The 15898-nt window shown below is 44.1% G+C and overlaps 1 protein-coding gene across 1 annotated transcript in view; it reads left to right on the top strand.

The window, feature by feature from the left end:
- INTS4 (integrator complex subunit 4) overlaps nt 1-13666 on the top strand; it is a 122889-nt gene extending 109223 nt beyond the window's left edge. Inside the window, exons 19-23 of the mRNA XM_023209327.3 lie at nt 1112-1171; nt 3602-3761; nt 3981-4124; nt 8338-8458; nt 13243-13666. Of these exons, the coding sequence (XP_023065095.2) occupies nt 1112-1171; nt 3602-3761; nt 3981-4124; nt 8338-8458; nt 13243-13421 (664 nt within the window). The 3' untranslated portion in view covers nt 13422-13666. The remainder of the gene's footprint in view (nt 1-1111; nt 1172-3601; nt 3762-3980; nt 4125-8337; nt 8459-13242) is intronic.
- The last annotated feature ends 2232 nt before the right edge of the window (nt 13667-15898 follow it).

The raw sequence follows: 15898 nt of genomic DNA, 5'->3' as shown, positions 1-15898 counted from the left end.
TGAACCCGGGAGGCAGAGCTTGCAGTGAGCCGAGATCACGCCACTGCACTCCAGCCTGGGCGGCAGAGCGAGACTCCGTCTCAAAAAAAAAAAAAAAAAAAAAGACTAAACATGATTCTCTTACATATTTTTATATAAGGAAAGAATACTTGTTTTATCTCATTGGGAACTTTATTCCTCCAATGAATAAAATATTAAAGAAAACAAGTGGAAGTTTCATGCAGAAATTACATACAAGAAATAGGAAGAAAACATACAAAGGTCAAAACTTAGTAAGTCATATGGACCTAGCATGTTGCCTGGATTATTTAGGTATGCAATAACTTTTTCCTGAAATGAAATGTTCTCAAGTACTGTGAGGCCAAATAAATCAAGATAGAGAGGAAGGAACACCATCTGTGTCTGTGGGCAAAGTAGTAACAAAACCTTTTCCCCTCTTGCGTAAGAATTTACTCAACTTTTTAGGTATGTTTCTTGGAGCCTTTACAGTGTCAATTACATTAGTAGGCTATACCGCTATGGAAAAAATGATCTTTGAGTAAACTGCATGTAGACCAGAAGGAAATATAAATAAACTAGTTTCAAGATGCAGATACAATGGCTATAGGCTTCATTGAGTGCAGTGATTCTTGAAAGTGGATAGATCTTGCAGCAGTCCACACAGCTATCTGGGATCTGGGAGCTTTCATCCCATTGTTGACAGCTAATTTGCAAGGAGATGAGCTCTAAATCAGGTAGGTATAGAGACCATACTAGCTGAGATGCTAATGAAGCCAGGACTCCCGCAGAAGGGGAACTTGACACTGTACTGCCCACATGCTATGCTTCTATCCTGTATTCGTAGTGAGTCTAGTGCCAAGTGTAGCGTGTGATAGTCTTTGATTTTTAATATTCTTTGAGCTTAATGGGCACTGCAGTGGTTTAATCAGGTCTTGGGATCCCAACAGGTGTTTCCACCAGGTCCATGAGGAGTCTTCTATTACTTTTAGAGATCATTTTTATAGCGTAATATGCTAATTTTCCTTTAATTTAGGCTCAGGTTTCTGGGACTTTTGGTCCTCCTCAGTTTGTAGATTTCACAAGCAAATCCTTTTACATTTCTTTTCTACAGACTTGATCCCTTATTTGGGATGTGCGAAAAATTTTTACAAGAAGTGGACTTTTTTCAGAGGTAAGTATTTTATAACTCTTCTGGCTTATTAAATGTTGGTTACACGGAGAATAGCACTTGCAGGCAATAGGAACAATCACAAATCACATTCCTTGGTATAGCTAGTGCAGCCAAGCTATCATCTGTGGCCATGTCGTTAACCTTAAATTAGGAAAAAAACCCTAATTTGGTTTTTTTTCCTTAATATTGTAGAAACTTCTTTGAAGTTAGAGCTTCAAAACTAAACCTACCAGGAATCACTTGCCTTTAGCACTCAGCTAGGCCATAAAAAGACAAGTAGTATGAAGAAAACGTGTAAATACGTTTGTTGAAAAAAATCATTAGTCATCTGTTTTTTTCACCACTGTTCGTTCACACCATTCTTATTTATTTATTTATTTAAGACAGAGTCTTGCTCTGTCGCCCAGGCTGGAGTGCAGTGACGCAATCTTGGCTAACTGCAGCCTACGCCTCCTGGGTTCAAGTGATTCTTCTGCCTCAGCCTCCCAAGTAATTGGGACTACAGGCACCCGCCACCACACCCAGCTAATTTTTGTAATTTTAGTAGAGATGGGGTTTCATCATGTTGGCCAGGCTGGTCTTTAACTCCTGACCTCAAGTGACCTGCCTGCCTTGGCCTCCCAAAGTGCTGGGATTACAGGTGTGAGCCACCACCACATCTGACCTCATTATTATTTTTTGAGACAGGGTCTCACTCTGTCACCCAGGCTGGCACAGCTCACTGCACCCTTGAACTCCTGGGCTAAAGCTATCATCCCACCTCAGACTCCTGAGTAGCTAGGGCTACAGGCATGTGCCACCATGCCCAGATAATTTTTAATGTATTTTTTTAGAGATGGGGTCTTGCTGTGTTGCTCAGGCTGGTCTCAAACTCCTGGCTTCAAGAGATCCTCCTGCCTCTGCCTCCCGAAGTATTGGGATTACAGGTGTAAACCATTGCACCAGGCCCACACTGTTCTTACACTTGCATATTTCTCTATAATCTACAAACAGTTGTTTTGTAATTCTGTAGGTAAATTTTATTTTGTAGAATACATGTATTTTTTCAGATTTTTATATGGAATGAATCCATTGAAGCACATGCAGTAGTTGAATGGAAAGCTTGATGAAGAAATAGGAGTCGAGGGAATGACCAGACTTTTGGTATGCTGGCAGAATAATACTGAGAGAAGACTAGGATCTTAAAGCACTGATGAAGTCTGTTTCATTTCTTCCACTCATCGTCTCTGCCCTTATGAAGTTCACCAAACCTGAGGTTTTTATGACTCTGTACTTGTCATTTGGATGATGACAGCTTCTTATAGGGCTGAGTTGCAATACTACATTCACCAGCAGGTAATGCTCTCTAGCAAATTGTACCATCTAGCTTGGCTTTTTAAGATCCTAGTTTGGAGGCTGAGTGTGGTGGCTCACACCTGTAATCCCAGCACTTTGTGAGGCCAAGGTGGGTGGATCACAAGGTCAGGAGTTCAAGACCAGCCTGGCCAATATAGTGAAACCCCGTCTCTACTAAAAAATACAAAAAATTAGCAGTGCGTGGTGGTGGGCACCTGTAATCCCAGCTACTCGGGAGGCTGAGGCAGAAGAAGAATTGCTTGAACCCGGGAGGTGGAGGTTCCAGTGAGCCAAGATCATGCCATTGCACACCAGCCCGGGCAACAGTGCGAGACTCCGTCTAAAAAAAAAAAAAAAAATAGTTTTGAATCTGAAATAAGTTCATGCCTTACTTTTGGCTTTAGATTCTTTAAAGTAGAGAGTCTGTTTTGGCACCGTTGGGTTGAAAAGATTTTTGGGAAGATGATAGCTCTGAATCCTCAAAGTTCTTCATCTGTTGTTCTTAATTCATCCTTTGAGTTTCTGCATAAGATATCACCTCCTCAGTGAGATATTTTTTGACTGTCCCTTGGCACAAGGCACAAAATTGGATCAGTCCGAGCCAGAAGTAATGTACTTAACTTTTCTGAGCCTCAATGTGGCATCATCCCCTCTGAGTCTCAATGTTTCTGCCACTTGAATGCAAGCTCCATTGAAGCAATCATTTTGTTCTCTTTTGTTCACTGTGTTTCCAGAACCTGAAATAGTGCTTGGCGCTTCGTAGGTCTTAAAAATGTATTTGTTAAAATAATTAATGAATCTATAATATGAAAATAAAAATTCTAATGATGCATAGGATTGCTGGGACTTAAATAAGATCATGTAAAACACTTAAGAGTATTCCTGGCACATAATGATTATCAGTAAACAGAGGCCTTTCTGATGATCATGAGTGAGGCATGTTTGTATAGGTACCAGTCTATCTTGGTCATAAACTGCAAGGTCCTCTCACTTCATCATTCTTCCTGCTTCAGGGTTTGGTAGGTGTCTGGGGCCCAACCTGTGGTGAATGAGTACACAGTTGAATGAGTCAGTTGCTTCTGTTTGTTCCTCTAGGTATTTCATCGCTGATTTGCCCCACTTGCAGGACAGCTTTGTGGACAAACTCCTTGACCTTATGCCCCGACTCATGACATCTAAACCTGCAGAAGTGGTCAAAATTCTACAGACCATGCTGCGACAGAGTGCCTTCCTGCATCTCCCGCTTCCAGAGCAGGTCAGGGTCTATTTGGCCCTTACAGGCCAAATCTGTCCAGACGGACAAAAATCTTTACCTTGGTGATCTTCTTTGACCAATGGAACAGCTGGGCTAGGCTCTTCCTCTGAGTGGCTCCCACATGCCCACTCATTAGATAAGGAGACAGAAAAAAGATTGTGTTTTCTTATCCAGGAATGACCTGGCTTTAGAATCATAGTATTTTCTTCTTGCTTACAGATCCACAAAGCCTCAGCCACCATCATCGAGCCAGCGGGCGAGTCAGACAACCCTTTGCGATTTACCTCCGGGTTGGTGGTGGCCCTGGATGTTGATGCAACCTTGGAGCATGTGCAGGATCCTCAGAACACTGTTAAGGTCCAGGTCTGTCGAGTGTGGGTCCTCATGGAGCTTCTAGACTGACCTTGTGTTGAAGTATTTAATGTTAGTACCCCTGTAGTCTCTACCTGAGGGACAGAAACTGGAACAGGAGAAGAAATGAGCCTCCATGGGAAAGAACCTAGGCTTGAATCTCAACCACTGCTGAGTGTGGTTTGGAGCAAGTTACTTTAAACTCTGAGTCTCAGATTCTACAACTAACAAACAGGAGGAGTTGACATAAAGAGATAATGTATTTAAAGCCCCCAGGACCCAGTAAGGGTTCACTAAATGATAAGACTTTTTCTAATCTTGTAATGTGACGTTAAGATTTGGTCTTTTGTTACAGAAAACTGTAATAAACAAGTTCCTTTCAGTCTGTGAGTCAGTGAGCTGGCAGATAAAATGTATGGATGGGAAAAGGCGATGACTAGGAAATATTCTTTCCCAAGTTACATAGATGTAATAGATACACGTGAGAAATGTAGTAGAGACACTAATCAATTTAGACAGTGCAGTTAAGCCTCACAATGAAGTGGTAGTACTTCATTCATCCATCTCTCCACTCATTCATCCTTCCTTCCATCCATCTGTGCAATCGTGTTTACTCTATTGCAAGTGCTAAGTGCTGTGGTTGCCAAGGTAAATATGCCACAGTTCTTGCTTTCTGGGTGTGCACAGTTTCAGTGAGAGACATACAAATGGGCAGGCAATTAGAAAACAGGGTTTGGTGAGTAGACATGCACAGGATGGGTCATCTCCTAGACTGCCTCCTAAAAAACCCCTTTCAAAGCACCTCTGCCACATGCAGGGCTAAACCTTTTAGAGTACTCAATTTGGAGTGTGGTGGAGGCTCAGGAAAGGAAAGGAGAAGGGCACAACGGATATGGGAGAAGGGCTGAAGGGATATGAGTCAAAGCAGGGATGCAAGCACTGGCAGAAAGTACAATAAGGGGACAGAAAAATAGGCTGGAACAGGCAGAGAAGGCTTCCTGGAGGAGGTAAGTATGAATCAGACCTTGAAGATGATGCTTTTTTTGGCTATGGTGACAGTAGAGGAATGGGCCTTCTGGCTTCCAAGCAGGAATTATTATAAATTATGAGACCTGCAGAGAACTAGTTCTGAGCTAGCTGTGAAGTTGTATTGCATATTGCAGTGGGTTTTTTTTGTTTTTGTGTGTGTGTGTGTTTTTTTCCCCACATCAGTGGTTTTCCACCTTCACTGCACTGTAGGACTACTCAGAAAGCCTTAAGAACAGATGAATAGGTGTCAGCCTACATTAATTAAATCAAAATCCTGAGAATAGGGCCCATGGACACTAGTGTTTAAGAGTTCATGGATGATTCTAATATGTAGTCCGTGATACCAGCAGAACTACTGTTTCACATTGTCCCTGAAAAAAACTTCACTGATCAACTGAGCATGAAGGAGATTGTAGGCAGGTTATTTAAGGGTCATCTCCTAGACTGTCTCCTAAAAAAACCCCTTCAAAGCACATCTACCACATGCAAGGCTAAACCTTTTAGATACCTTATAGGTAGAGGGACGGGAAACTCACTGCCCCATTGTGGGACAGTTCCAGTGGTTCGAAAGTGCCATCCAGTCCAGTCACCACACCCTGAATCATCCCTCTGTTCTGGGCACTACTTCAGGTGCTTGATAAAGATATAGCAGTAAACATGCCTCAGAGACGACACTGAGATTACATTCCCCATTAAAATACTGTAGATCTGTTCTTTAAAGCAGACCCTGCAGAACTCCATTCATTAACACTTTTGTAAGCCTAATCTAGGTTACTGTATTCTACCTGATGATCATTCATACTGGCCATTTCCTTCCTCTGACCTATTTGGGCCATAGGTTTCTAAGCTTCACTTTTGGAGTAGACAAATGAAAGAAGGCTTCCAGCAACCATTTCACAGAGCAGTCAAGGCCTTTCACCAAGGACAGTTTTGCTGAGAATGCTGTTTGAGACAAGGTCTTGTCTGTTGCCTGGGCTGGAGTGCAGTGGCATGGTCACCTCAAACTCCTGTGTCCGAGGGATCCTCCTGCCTCAGCCTCCTTAGTAGCTGGAACTAGAGATACACACCACCACACCTGGCTAATTTTAATTTTTTGTGTGTGGAGATTGGGGGGGGGGTCTTACTTTTTTGCCCAGTCTGGTCTTAAACTCCTGTCTTCAAGCAATCCTTCCGCCTCAGTCCCCCAAAGTGCTGAGATTATAGGTATGAGCCGTGCCCACTGAACACAAAAATTGTGGCCCCTGTTCATTTGTTTTTCCCAATATCATTGCTATTTCAGCCCTCCTCTGCCCTTCTTTTTCTTTCTTTTTCTCTTTTTTTTTTTTTTTTGAGATAGAATCTCACTCTGTCACCCAGGCTGGAGTGCAGTGGCAGTGATCTCAGCTCACTGCAACCTCTGCCTCCCAGGTCCAAGCGATTCCCCTGCTTCAGTGTCCCAAGTAGCTGGGACTACAGGCACATGCTACCACACCCAGCTAATTTTTGTATTTTTATTAGAGAAGGGGTTTCATCATGTTGACCAGACTGGTCTTGAACTCCTGGCCTCAAGTAATCCACCTGGCTTAGCCTCCCAAAGTGCTGGGATTACAGGCGTGAGCCACTGTGCCCGGCCCTCCCCTTCATTTTCTTAAAAAAAAAAAAAAAAAAAAAGAAGCCCAAGCACTTGTCTTTAAAGATAATAAGGATCAGGAAACTGAGACACCTGGATCTTTCTTCTATAGTAGGTTTGGGAGCTTGGAGCCTAGAACTAGAGTGAGGAGTAGCAGCTTTAAGAAATAAGGGTGGCCAGGCATGGTGGCTCACACCTGTAATCCCAACACTTTGGGAGGCTGAAGTAGGAGGATCACCTGAGGTCAGGAGTTCGAGACCAACCTGGCCAACATGGTGAAACCCCCATCTCTACTAATAATACAAAATTAGCCGGGCATGATGGTTGGTGCCTGTAATCCCAGCTACTTGAGAGGCTGAGGCAGGAGAATCACTTGAACCCGGAGGCAGAGGTTGCAGTGAGCTGAGATCGTGCCACTGCACTTCAACTTGGGTGACAGAGTGAGACTGTCTCAAGAAAAGAAAAAGAAATAAGGGTAGGCCCGGCACAGTTGCTCACGCCAGTAATTCCAACACTTTGGGAGTCTGAGGCAGGAGGATCACTTGAGGTCAGGAGTTGGAGACCAGCCTGGGCAACATAGCAAGATCTTGTCTCTACAAAAAAGTTTAAAAAGAAAATTACCTGGTGTGGTGGCACGTGCCTGCAATCCCCACTACTCAGGAGGCTGAGGCAGGAAGATCACTTGCACCCAGGAGTTTGAGGCTTCCATGAGTTATGATCATGCCATTGCACTCCAGCCTGGGTGACAGAGTAAGACCCTGTCTTTAAAAAAAAAAAAAAGAAAAAGAAAAGTGTAGAATCAGGGGGAGGCCCCATGACCTGAGGAGACATGAAGAATTATATGGCAAGTGGGTGAGACATGTCTTCCACAGTTTCAACATTGACCACAGTTTCAACATTGGAAGACCTGTGTGGTTCCCTACTCTGCCTTCATTAGCATATTTACATAGAGCAAGTCCTGGTCCTAGGATAAGCTTCATTTGTTCCTGTAGTTCCTTTGTACGCTGCAGTATAGTAGGCTGTCTACACAGGGAGCTGGGAGGTCCCCCAGAATGCTGAGGAAAGAACTCTGTCGCAGTTCGTGAGACTTAAAGAATTGGCCAATGATTTGAGTGGACCCTTCATTGAGCCGTCTCTTCGTAGAAAGAGAGATAAAGGACTTCCTAGCTGCTTGAAATTTAGTGGAGAGAATGCAGTTATAAAATAACTCCAAATACTGGTGGTTGGTGATGGATGCTGGGCCATGGTGTGATTCAGAGCCAGGGAGGGAGTGCTCTTCTGGTGAAGGTGCCTGAGAACACTTTTCATAATCAGAATTAATGTTCTTACCTGTCCTTGCGCTTAATAGCGACACTCTGTTCATATTACTCATTCACCATGAATTCAGGAAATGTTTACTGGACACTGCTTCATGCTGGATCAGGGGAATAGAGATGTCTGCAGTGTTGACCTCCCCTCAAGGCTGTCTTAGGAAAGTTGGTGTCATCTTTCTTCTTGTGCTTTGAGGTTCACAACAGATGTCATCATCCATTTTGTTAAATGCTCCTCTCGCTTCTGCCTCTTTTTCTCATTTCTGTCATCCTTTAGGTCTTATATCCAGATGGCCAGGCTCAGATGATTCACCCCAAGCCTGCAGACTTCCGGAATCCTGGCCCAGGGCGGCACCGGCTCATCACTCAGGTTTACCTCTCCCACACTGCTTGGACAGGTAAGGAGTCAGGGCCAGGGTGTGCAGCAAAATATACTGCTGGAGATCACACCTACCCTTAAGCGTTTGGTTTTTAAAGTTTGAAAAAAAATACTTGGATGAATCAGGCCTTCTAAGAATTGAACTTGATTCCTTAATGAGTTTATAAGCCCAACTGGGTATATCTGGGCTAATTTGCTACAGTGCTTTGATTGCATGAGAGATAAGATTCTGTTAGAAGATATACAGGCGATTATGATAGAATGGAGTTTCATGGAAAGGGCCCTGGTCTGGACACCAGGAGACTATATTCTTATCCTAACTCTGCCACCAACTTGCGTGGTCACCTTGGACAAGTCTCTCCCTTTCTCTAGAAAAAGACCTTCTAGAGTCTTTTTCCTCATCTTCCAAATGACAATAATAATTCTCAATCTACAAATTAGTTGTGAGGATTTTTAAAAAATTTTTTCGTTCTCCAACTTCTATGTCTGAATTTTGAGGATTTTTAACCCATAAGAATAAAATGGGAGAATACAAGTACAAAGGAGATTACATTTCAAGCCAGTAAGGCTGCTTTAAAAAACTTAAGAAGACTTCAGTCTGCAGAACCTAGAATAGGGGGCAGAATTGACCTCAGTGGTGTTTCCCAAATAATTGGAGATGATTCAGGAGCACTATCACTGGAGGTGTTTAATGCCACCAAATGTGGTTTATTTTAGAGATAGGGAATGCCTTTGGAATTTTCTTTCACTCTGTGTTTTTAAACACATAATTATAAGGCTATTATTATTATTATTATTTTGAAATGGAGTCTTGCTCTTGCCCAGGCTGGAGTGCAGTGGTGTGATCTCAGCTCACGGTAACTTCTGCCTCCTGGGTTCAGGCGATTCTCCTGTCTCAGCCTCCTGAGTAGCTGGGATTACAGGTGCGTGTCACTATACCTGGCTAATTTTTTTGTATTTTAGTAGAGACAAGGTTTCGTCATGTTGGCCAAGCTAGTCTCGAACTCCTGACCTCAGGTAATCCACCCGCCTTGGCCTCCCAAAGTAGTGGGATTACAGGCGTGAGCCACTGCGCCGGGCCTTTATTAATGGTTTCCCTCTGTCAGGGTGTTAGATGGGTAGTGATGACTTTATAAAGCTGTTGGATGTTAGGGCAGCCCCTTTGAGGTTCTAGTGGCGGTAGGCCAGGTGTAGTTGAAGGAGCATCCAGTGGTTCTGCTGCCCAGGATGTGCTTCCCTGAGCATTCCTCATTCCATAATCTGGCTGCCTGGAATGTGTTTGCACTATTTGCCAAACCACTGGCCCCACAGGAAAGTAGATTCCTTATTCTAATACCTTCTGATGAAGGGATCCTGGATATGGGGAAGGAAATGCTGTGGGAGCATTTTGGGAGGGACAAGGCTCAGGAAAGCATATTACAGTATGCTATAGCTCAAAAGATCGTGGAAGGTCTTGAGAGGGTAGTTACTTGTCCCTGGTCACACAGCAAGTCATTGCCAAGGCCAGAGTTAGCTGATCTGCCCCCAAGCTCAAGGTTCTTTCTCCTAGGCCCCATTTGCTCTTAAGGTATCCTAGTTCATTGCAGACTTCCTTGTTTGTTAGTGCCAGGTGATCCTGAGCCTGAATAATTTTAACTTATATAAGATCACAGCCAGGCACGGTGGCTTGTACCTATAATCTTCGGGAGGCTGTGGTGGGAGGATTGCTTGAGCCCAAGAGTTGGAGACCAGCATGGGCAATATAAGGCAACTCTATCTGTACAATATATATAAAAAAGTTAACTGGGCATGGTGGCATGTGCCTGTAGTCCTAGCTACTCAGGAGGCTGAGGTAGGAGGATTGCTTGAGTCTGGGGGCGTCAAGGCTGCAGGGAGCCCTGATCGTGCCACTACACTCTAGCCTGGCTAACAGCAAAACCCTGACTAAAAAAAAAAACAAAAACAAAAAACCATCAGAAACAAGAAAACAAGATGACCTCCTCTAAGTGGTTGCTACCCAGTCACTATTACAAATCCCTGTTTTAATTCTTTACATATTATAGCGTGTACTGGTGTCAGATGTGTTTTCACATTTAATTATTTACTGACTTTCCCATTAGGATGTAGGCTCCTGTAGAGCAGAGAACTTGCTTGTCTTTGCCTCTGTATCTCCAGTGTTTTAGTAGCCTATGTCTCTAGTGCCTGACATAGTAGGCACTCAACAAATAATGAAAATTGAATACAAGGTTTTAAATGTGCAATAAAAATTCATTTAATCTTTAGACCAACTCTGCAGTGGGAATTGGTATTCTCTGGTTCATTTTACAGATACATAAATGGAGGCCCACATAGCTGATCAGTGATAGTGCTAAAGCTGGCAGTCACCCTTCCCAGCCCTCACTGTGCTATGTCCCTTCTGGTTTGGGGCACTGAATTGAAATATGTCTCATTGTAAATGAGCTTGCACTTTCTCCTAATCTAGGTGATGGGGCCTGGAGTTTTTAGGGAGCTCCTTCAATCCCTCAGTAGCTCCCCACTAGGGAGGGGCCTCTCCTCTGGGAGGCAGGACGCTGCCACGCAGGAAGCTGAGTCACAGGCCATGTTTCAAATTCTGCCTCCTTTGCTGTGTGATCCTGAGAAAGTTATTTTACCTCCCCGTCTCATTAAGATGAGAATAAGAATATAAACTTCCTAGGAGATATATTCTTCCAGGCATGATGCATAAGTTGCCTGAGTTGTCCTAGATGATCTTGTCTCTTTCTCCCTAGTTCCCCATCCTCTTGTTTTCTCTCTTCTCCGCTTTACTCCTATGGCATTGCCTTGAATTGCCATTCTTATCAAATGTTGGTAAGGGAATGCAAAATGACCCTGTAGGGCTGAGTCCTACATCAACTCCCTCTGATCTTAGCAGGATTTGTTTTTTGTTGTTGTTGCTGTTTGTTTGTTTTTGAGACAGGGTCTCCCTCTGTTGCCCAGGGTGGAGTGCAGTGGTGTGATCATCTCAGGCTCAAGTGATCCTCCCACCTCAGTCCCCCTAGTAACTGAGACTATATGCCCGGCTAACTTATTTTTTTGTAGAGACGGGGTCTCACTATGTTGCCCAGGCTAGTCTCAAACTCCTGGGATTAACTGATTCTCCTACCTTGGCCTCCCAAAGTGCTGGGATTATAGGCTTGAGCCTTATCCAGCTTTTACCAGGATTTGGCTTCTTGAAAGTGCTATGCCAGCTAGGGCTTTGGTTGTGGTCTGCCACCTGGGATGGAATGGGAGGGTGTGGCAGGAAAGCAGATACAGGTACCTATCTTGATTCCATCCTGAGTGGGAGATTCATCTGGAGTCTGGTATCAGAGAATAGTGTTAATTTCATGACAGTTACACTCATGGCTGCTGCATGACCCTCATGTTGCCATGTGAGTGTGTGCTTACCACATGGCTGGTACTTGCTGATGCTGAGACTGCACTTAGATCTCATGCTGAAATCTGAGGTGCACTGGATTGCTCTGGCCTTGGGCTGACTGCAAACCTTTCTCTTCCTGGAGGACAGCAATCCAGTCTCTCCTCTGATCATAGAGAGAAGTTTGGATGTAACCAGGAAGAGGTCTGGGGAGGCACTGAAAAGTCCTGGAGTGTCTGCCCTTATTAATTTGGATCCATCTAGCCTTCATTCCTACCCTCTGAACTTCTTAGCCTTGGGATCATCTTCAACACTTGCACTTTTTATTCTGGTTGCACCAAATTAAGGAGACATTCCAAGTTCACTCTGTTTCTGGCCTTTGCACTTGCCCTTTCATTTTTCTGAAATTCTCTCCCTCTTCTTTATAGAAGCATGTGGTTAATAGAATGAATAACTGCTTCAGTTTATGAACTGGGCTCGAATTCTTACCCAGGTGTGCATTTGGGGAGTCTCTGAGAACCTGTCTGATTCTTGGAACTTTTGCCAAGATTTTGACAGTCTGTCTTTCATAATGTAGCAGGATAAGAACTCCTGGGGTTATGTGCTTGGCACAGAATGGATATTCTATTCCAAAGCCTTCCTGCACTCCCTTCCTCAGTACTTCTTGCAGGCTTGGTTAGAGCGTGTATTGTACTGCATTGCAACTATCTGTTTCCTCAACCAAACAGCCAGCGACTTGAGGGGAGTTCTTATTTATTCTTGCTAGGACCTGCCACATAGAGACACTAGATGATTATGTTGTAAGATAATGTAATGAGAGAATGAAATGTTTTCAGACATTTTAGGTCCCTGAAACATGTTCCTGTTCATTGGCCAGAAATTTTTGGCCAACCATTTCCTATTCAAAGGCTTCCTCTCCACTAATAAAGTAGTCTGTGGTACATGCAGCCCTGAGGCTTGAGATGGAACTGCGCAGGAAGAGCCCAACTGGGTATGAGAATAAGCCACATGCACCTTCTGACCCTCTGTTCTGAGGCTGGAAGTCTTGAAACGCTGAGAGGTTCTCAGAAAGTGCCCAAATCCACACCTGCGTAAGAATTTTAGCCCAGTTCATAAAGCAGATCATGAAGCAATTAATCTTTCTGAAAGGGTTTTTAGCTTGCTCTCCAGTTGTCTCAGCAGTTTTGGCTCTGTGCCACAGTGAGCCTGAGGGGAAGGTGATGGAGTAGCATCACATCTGCACGCTCATTGTCAGCCTACCAGGATTTCGCCTGGGAAGTGCTTTGTTTGGTGAGGGTAAGGGGAGGGATGCGGACGGATGAAGAAATTTCTTCCTACTGCTTCTGTTTTGATGTTTCTTTAACTTCACATTTCATCCTCATTCCTAGCAGGAGCCTAGTTATAGACGATTTCTTTTATCTTTTTTTCAGAGGCATGCCAGGTAGAAGTGAGGCTGCTGCTGGCCTACAACTCCAGCGCTCGCATTCCAAAATGCCCCTGGATGGAGGGTGGTGAGGTGTCACCACAGGTGGAAACCAACATCGAGGGCACCATTCCCTTCAGCAAGCCTGTAAAAGTTTATATAATGCCCAAACCTGCACGGCGCTGAGGCAAAAACACTCTTTCCAACCATGGCCTAGAGGGCCCTTCTTAGGTGTCAGAATGAGCCAAGCCTGGAATTGGAATGAGCCAATTCCAGCACTTCACCTGGAATTGATATGTAGGCTTAAGGAGTATGTGACACTTACAGTCTCATCTGGTATCAAACACAGGATAAATTGTTTCTTCATTAAAAAATAAAAAACCTTCAAGTCTACTTCCCCTCCCCGTCTCCACAATAAAGTTGAGAAAACAGCAACCTGTTCTAGTTCCTGGTCTGTAAAGAAATGTGTGGCTACAGCTTCAGCTTTTATACTACATGCTTACATGCTATTCCTCAGGTGTGAAACACAAAGGTCCAGCTACCTCCTGACAACTGGTTATTTGAGCTATGGTCTTCTTTCTTTTTTTTTGAGACGGAGTCTCGCTCTGTCGCCCAGGCTGGAGTGCAGTGGCCGGATCTCAGCTCACTGCAAGCTCCGCCTCCCGGGTTTACACCATTCTCCTGTCTCAGCCTCCCGAGTAGCTGGGACTACAGGCGCCCGCCACCTCGCCTGGCTAGTTTTTTGTATTTTTTAGTAGAGACGGGGTTTCACCATGTTAGCCAGGATGGTCTCGATCTCCTGACCTCGCGATCCACCCGTCTTGGCCTCCCAAAGTGCTGGGATTACAGGCTTGAGCCACCGCGCCCGGCCCGTCTTATTTCTTAAAGTGACAGTGTGTTTGTCAGGGCAACTCCAAGGCCGCTTTAACAACTGTACTTTTTTACCATTGACAGTTGCTGAAGGACCTTAAACATGCGTTATCTTGCTAGGAAGCCTCTTCCCTAACGCAGGCAGTAGCTGGGCCAAGGACTCAATAGCTGGAGAATGAATCATTTTCATCTTTGAGGAAAATTCTTTTTTTTTTTTTTTTTGAGATGGAGTCTTGCTGTGTCCCTCAGGCTGGAGTGCAGTGGCGTGATCTTGGCTCACGGCAACCTCTGCCTCCCGGGTTCATGCCATTCTCCTGCCTCAGCCTCCTGAGTAGCTGGGACCACAGGCACCTGCCATCACGCCTGGCTAATTTTTTGTATTTTTAGTAGAGACGGGGTTTCACCGTGTTAGCCAGGATGGTCTTGATCTCCTGACCTAGTGATCTGCCCACCTCGGTCTCCCAAAGTGCTGGGATTACAGGCGTGAGCCACTGTGCCTGGCTTGGAGGGAAATTCTTGATCTTGCCTGCCATTATTCTTAGGACCTCTATGGCTTTAAATAAATAATATAGAAGAGCTGTATTTTAGAAAAGAAATCAGGATTATGGGAAATAGGGAACCAGTGCAAGAAATAAAGTCATTTACTGCAGCATCTCTCACGAGTTGATGCTGCATGTGAGTTAAAGTTTTAGGTGTGAGGCTGGGGGCTGTGGCTTATGCCTATAATCCCAGCACTTTGGGATTATGGGAGGCAGGAGGATTACTTGAGCCCAGGAGCTCAAGGCCAGCCTGGGCAACATAGCAAGACCCCATCTCTGTTTTAAAAAAAAAAAAAAAAATTGCAGGTGTGATACAATAACAGTCAGTGCTCCAGAGAGGTTACCCTTTGGTACCGCCTGTGCTATGTACTTCACCTGTCATTTAATCTTCACAATAGCTCAGAGACTTAAGTCACTGGTGGGACAACTATACAGTAAGTAATAAAGCCTGTATTCATTCAAATCCGAGAAGATCCCAAAGGCCTATGCTATATCACCTCAGGGGAAGTATATGGGAAAAAGCTCTTTCTGCCTCTGTTTCCTCATCTGTGAAACAGAGATAATTGGACCTCAATGGTGGTTGAATAGGACGGATTAAATAACGATTGGTAGAATCTGAACCTGCAGCCAGTCTTGATTGTATTTGCCACTTGGCAAGCTTATAAAAATAATAGCAAGATAATACAATTACTCAGAGGTGGAGCTGGAATTTAAATTCAAGCATGTTTTAACTTTTGGTTTAAGGTACTTTGGTGTACCTGGCAGTTTTGTAAGCTCTTTACATTAATTAATAACTCTCTAGGTACTGTTGTCTTCATTTTATAAACAAGGCAGCTGAAGTCGACAGAAATAAGTAAACTGTCCTAGGTCATACAATTAATCAATGACAGATCCGGCAGTCTATTTCTAGGCTGTCTATTTCCACGAGGTCATGAGTGCTAAAGAGGGACTAGGGGAAGAATGACTAACTCCAGGGAGCTGACTTTTCTAGTGTGCTTACCTGTTTTGCATCTCTCAAGGATGTGCCATGAAGCTGTAGCCAGGTGGAATTCTACCACAGCCCCGACATGAACATCTGATGGCATTTGCTGGGTTGGAGCCTAGACAAAAACATGAAGAACCATGGCTGCTGCCTGAGCCCATCGTGCTGTAATTATAGAAAGCCTTCTAAGGGAAGAATATGCTGGATATTTTTCAGATAAGTACCCCTTTTATAAAAAAAATCCTCCAAGTTAGCCCTCATTTTCCACGTAA

Source organism: Piliocolobus tephrosceles, chromosome 13, assembly GCF_002776525.5.
Source record: "Piliocolobus tephrosceles isolate RC106 chromosome 13, ASM277652v3, whole genome shotgun sequence".
NCBI lineage: Eukaryota > Metazoa > Chordata > Mammalia > Primates > Cercopithecidae > Piliocolobus > Piliocolobus tephrosceles.
Note: the sequence above shows the minus strand (reverse complement) of the source record. Positions and strands in the feature narration are given on the sequence as shown.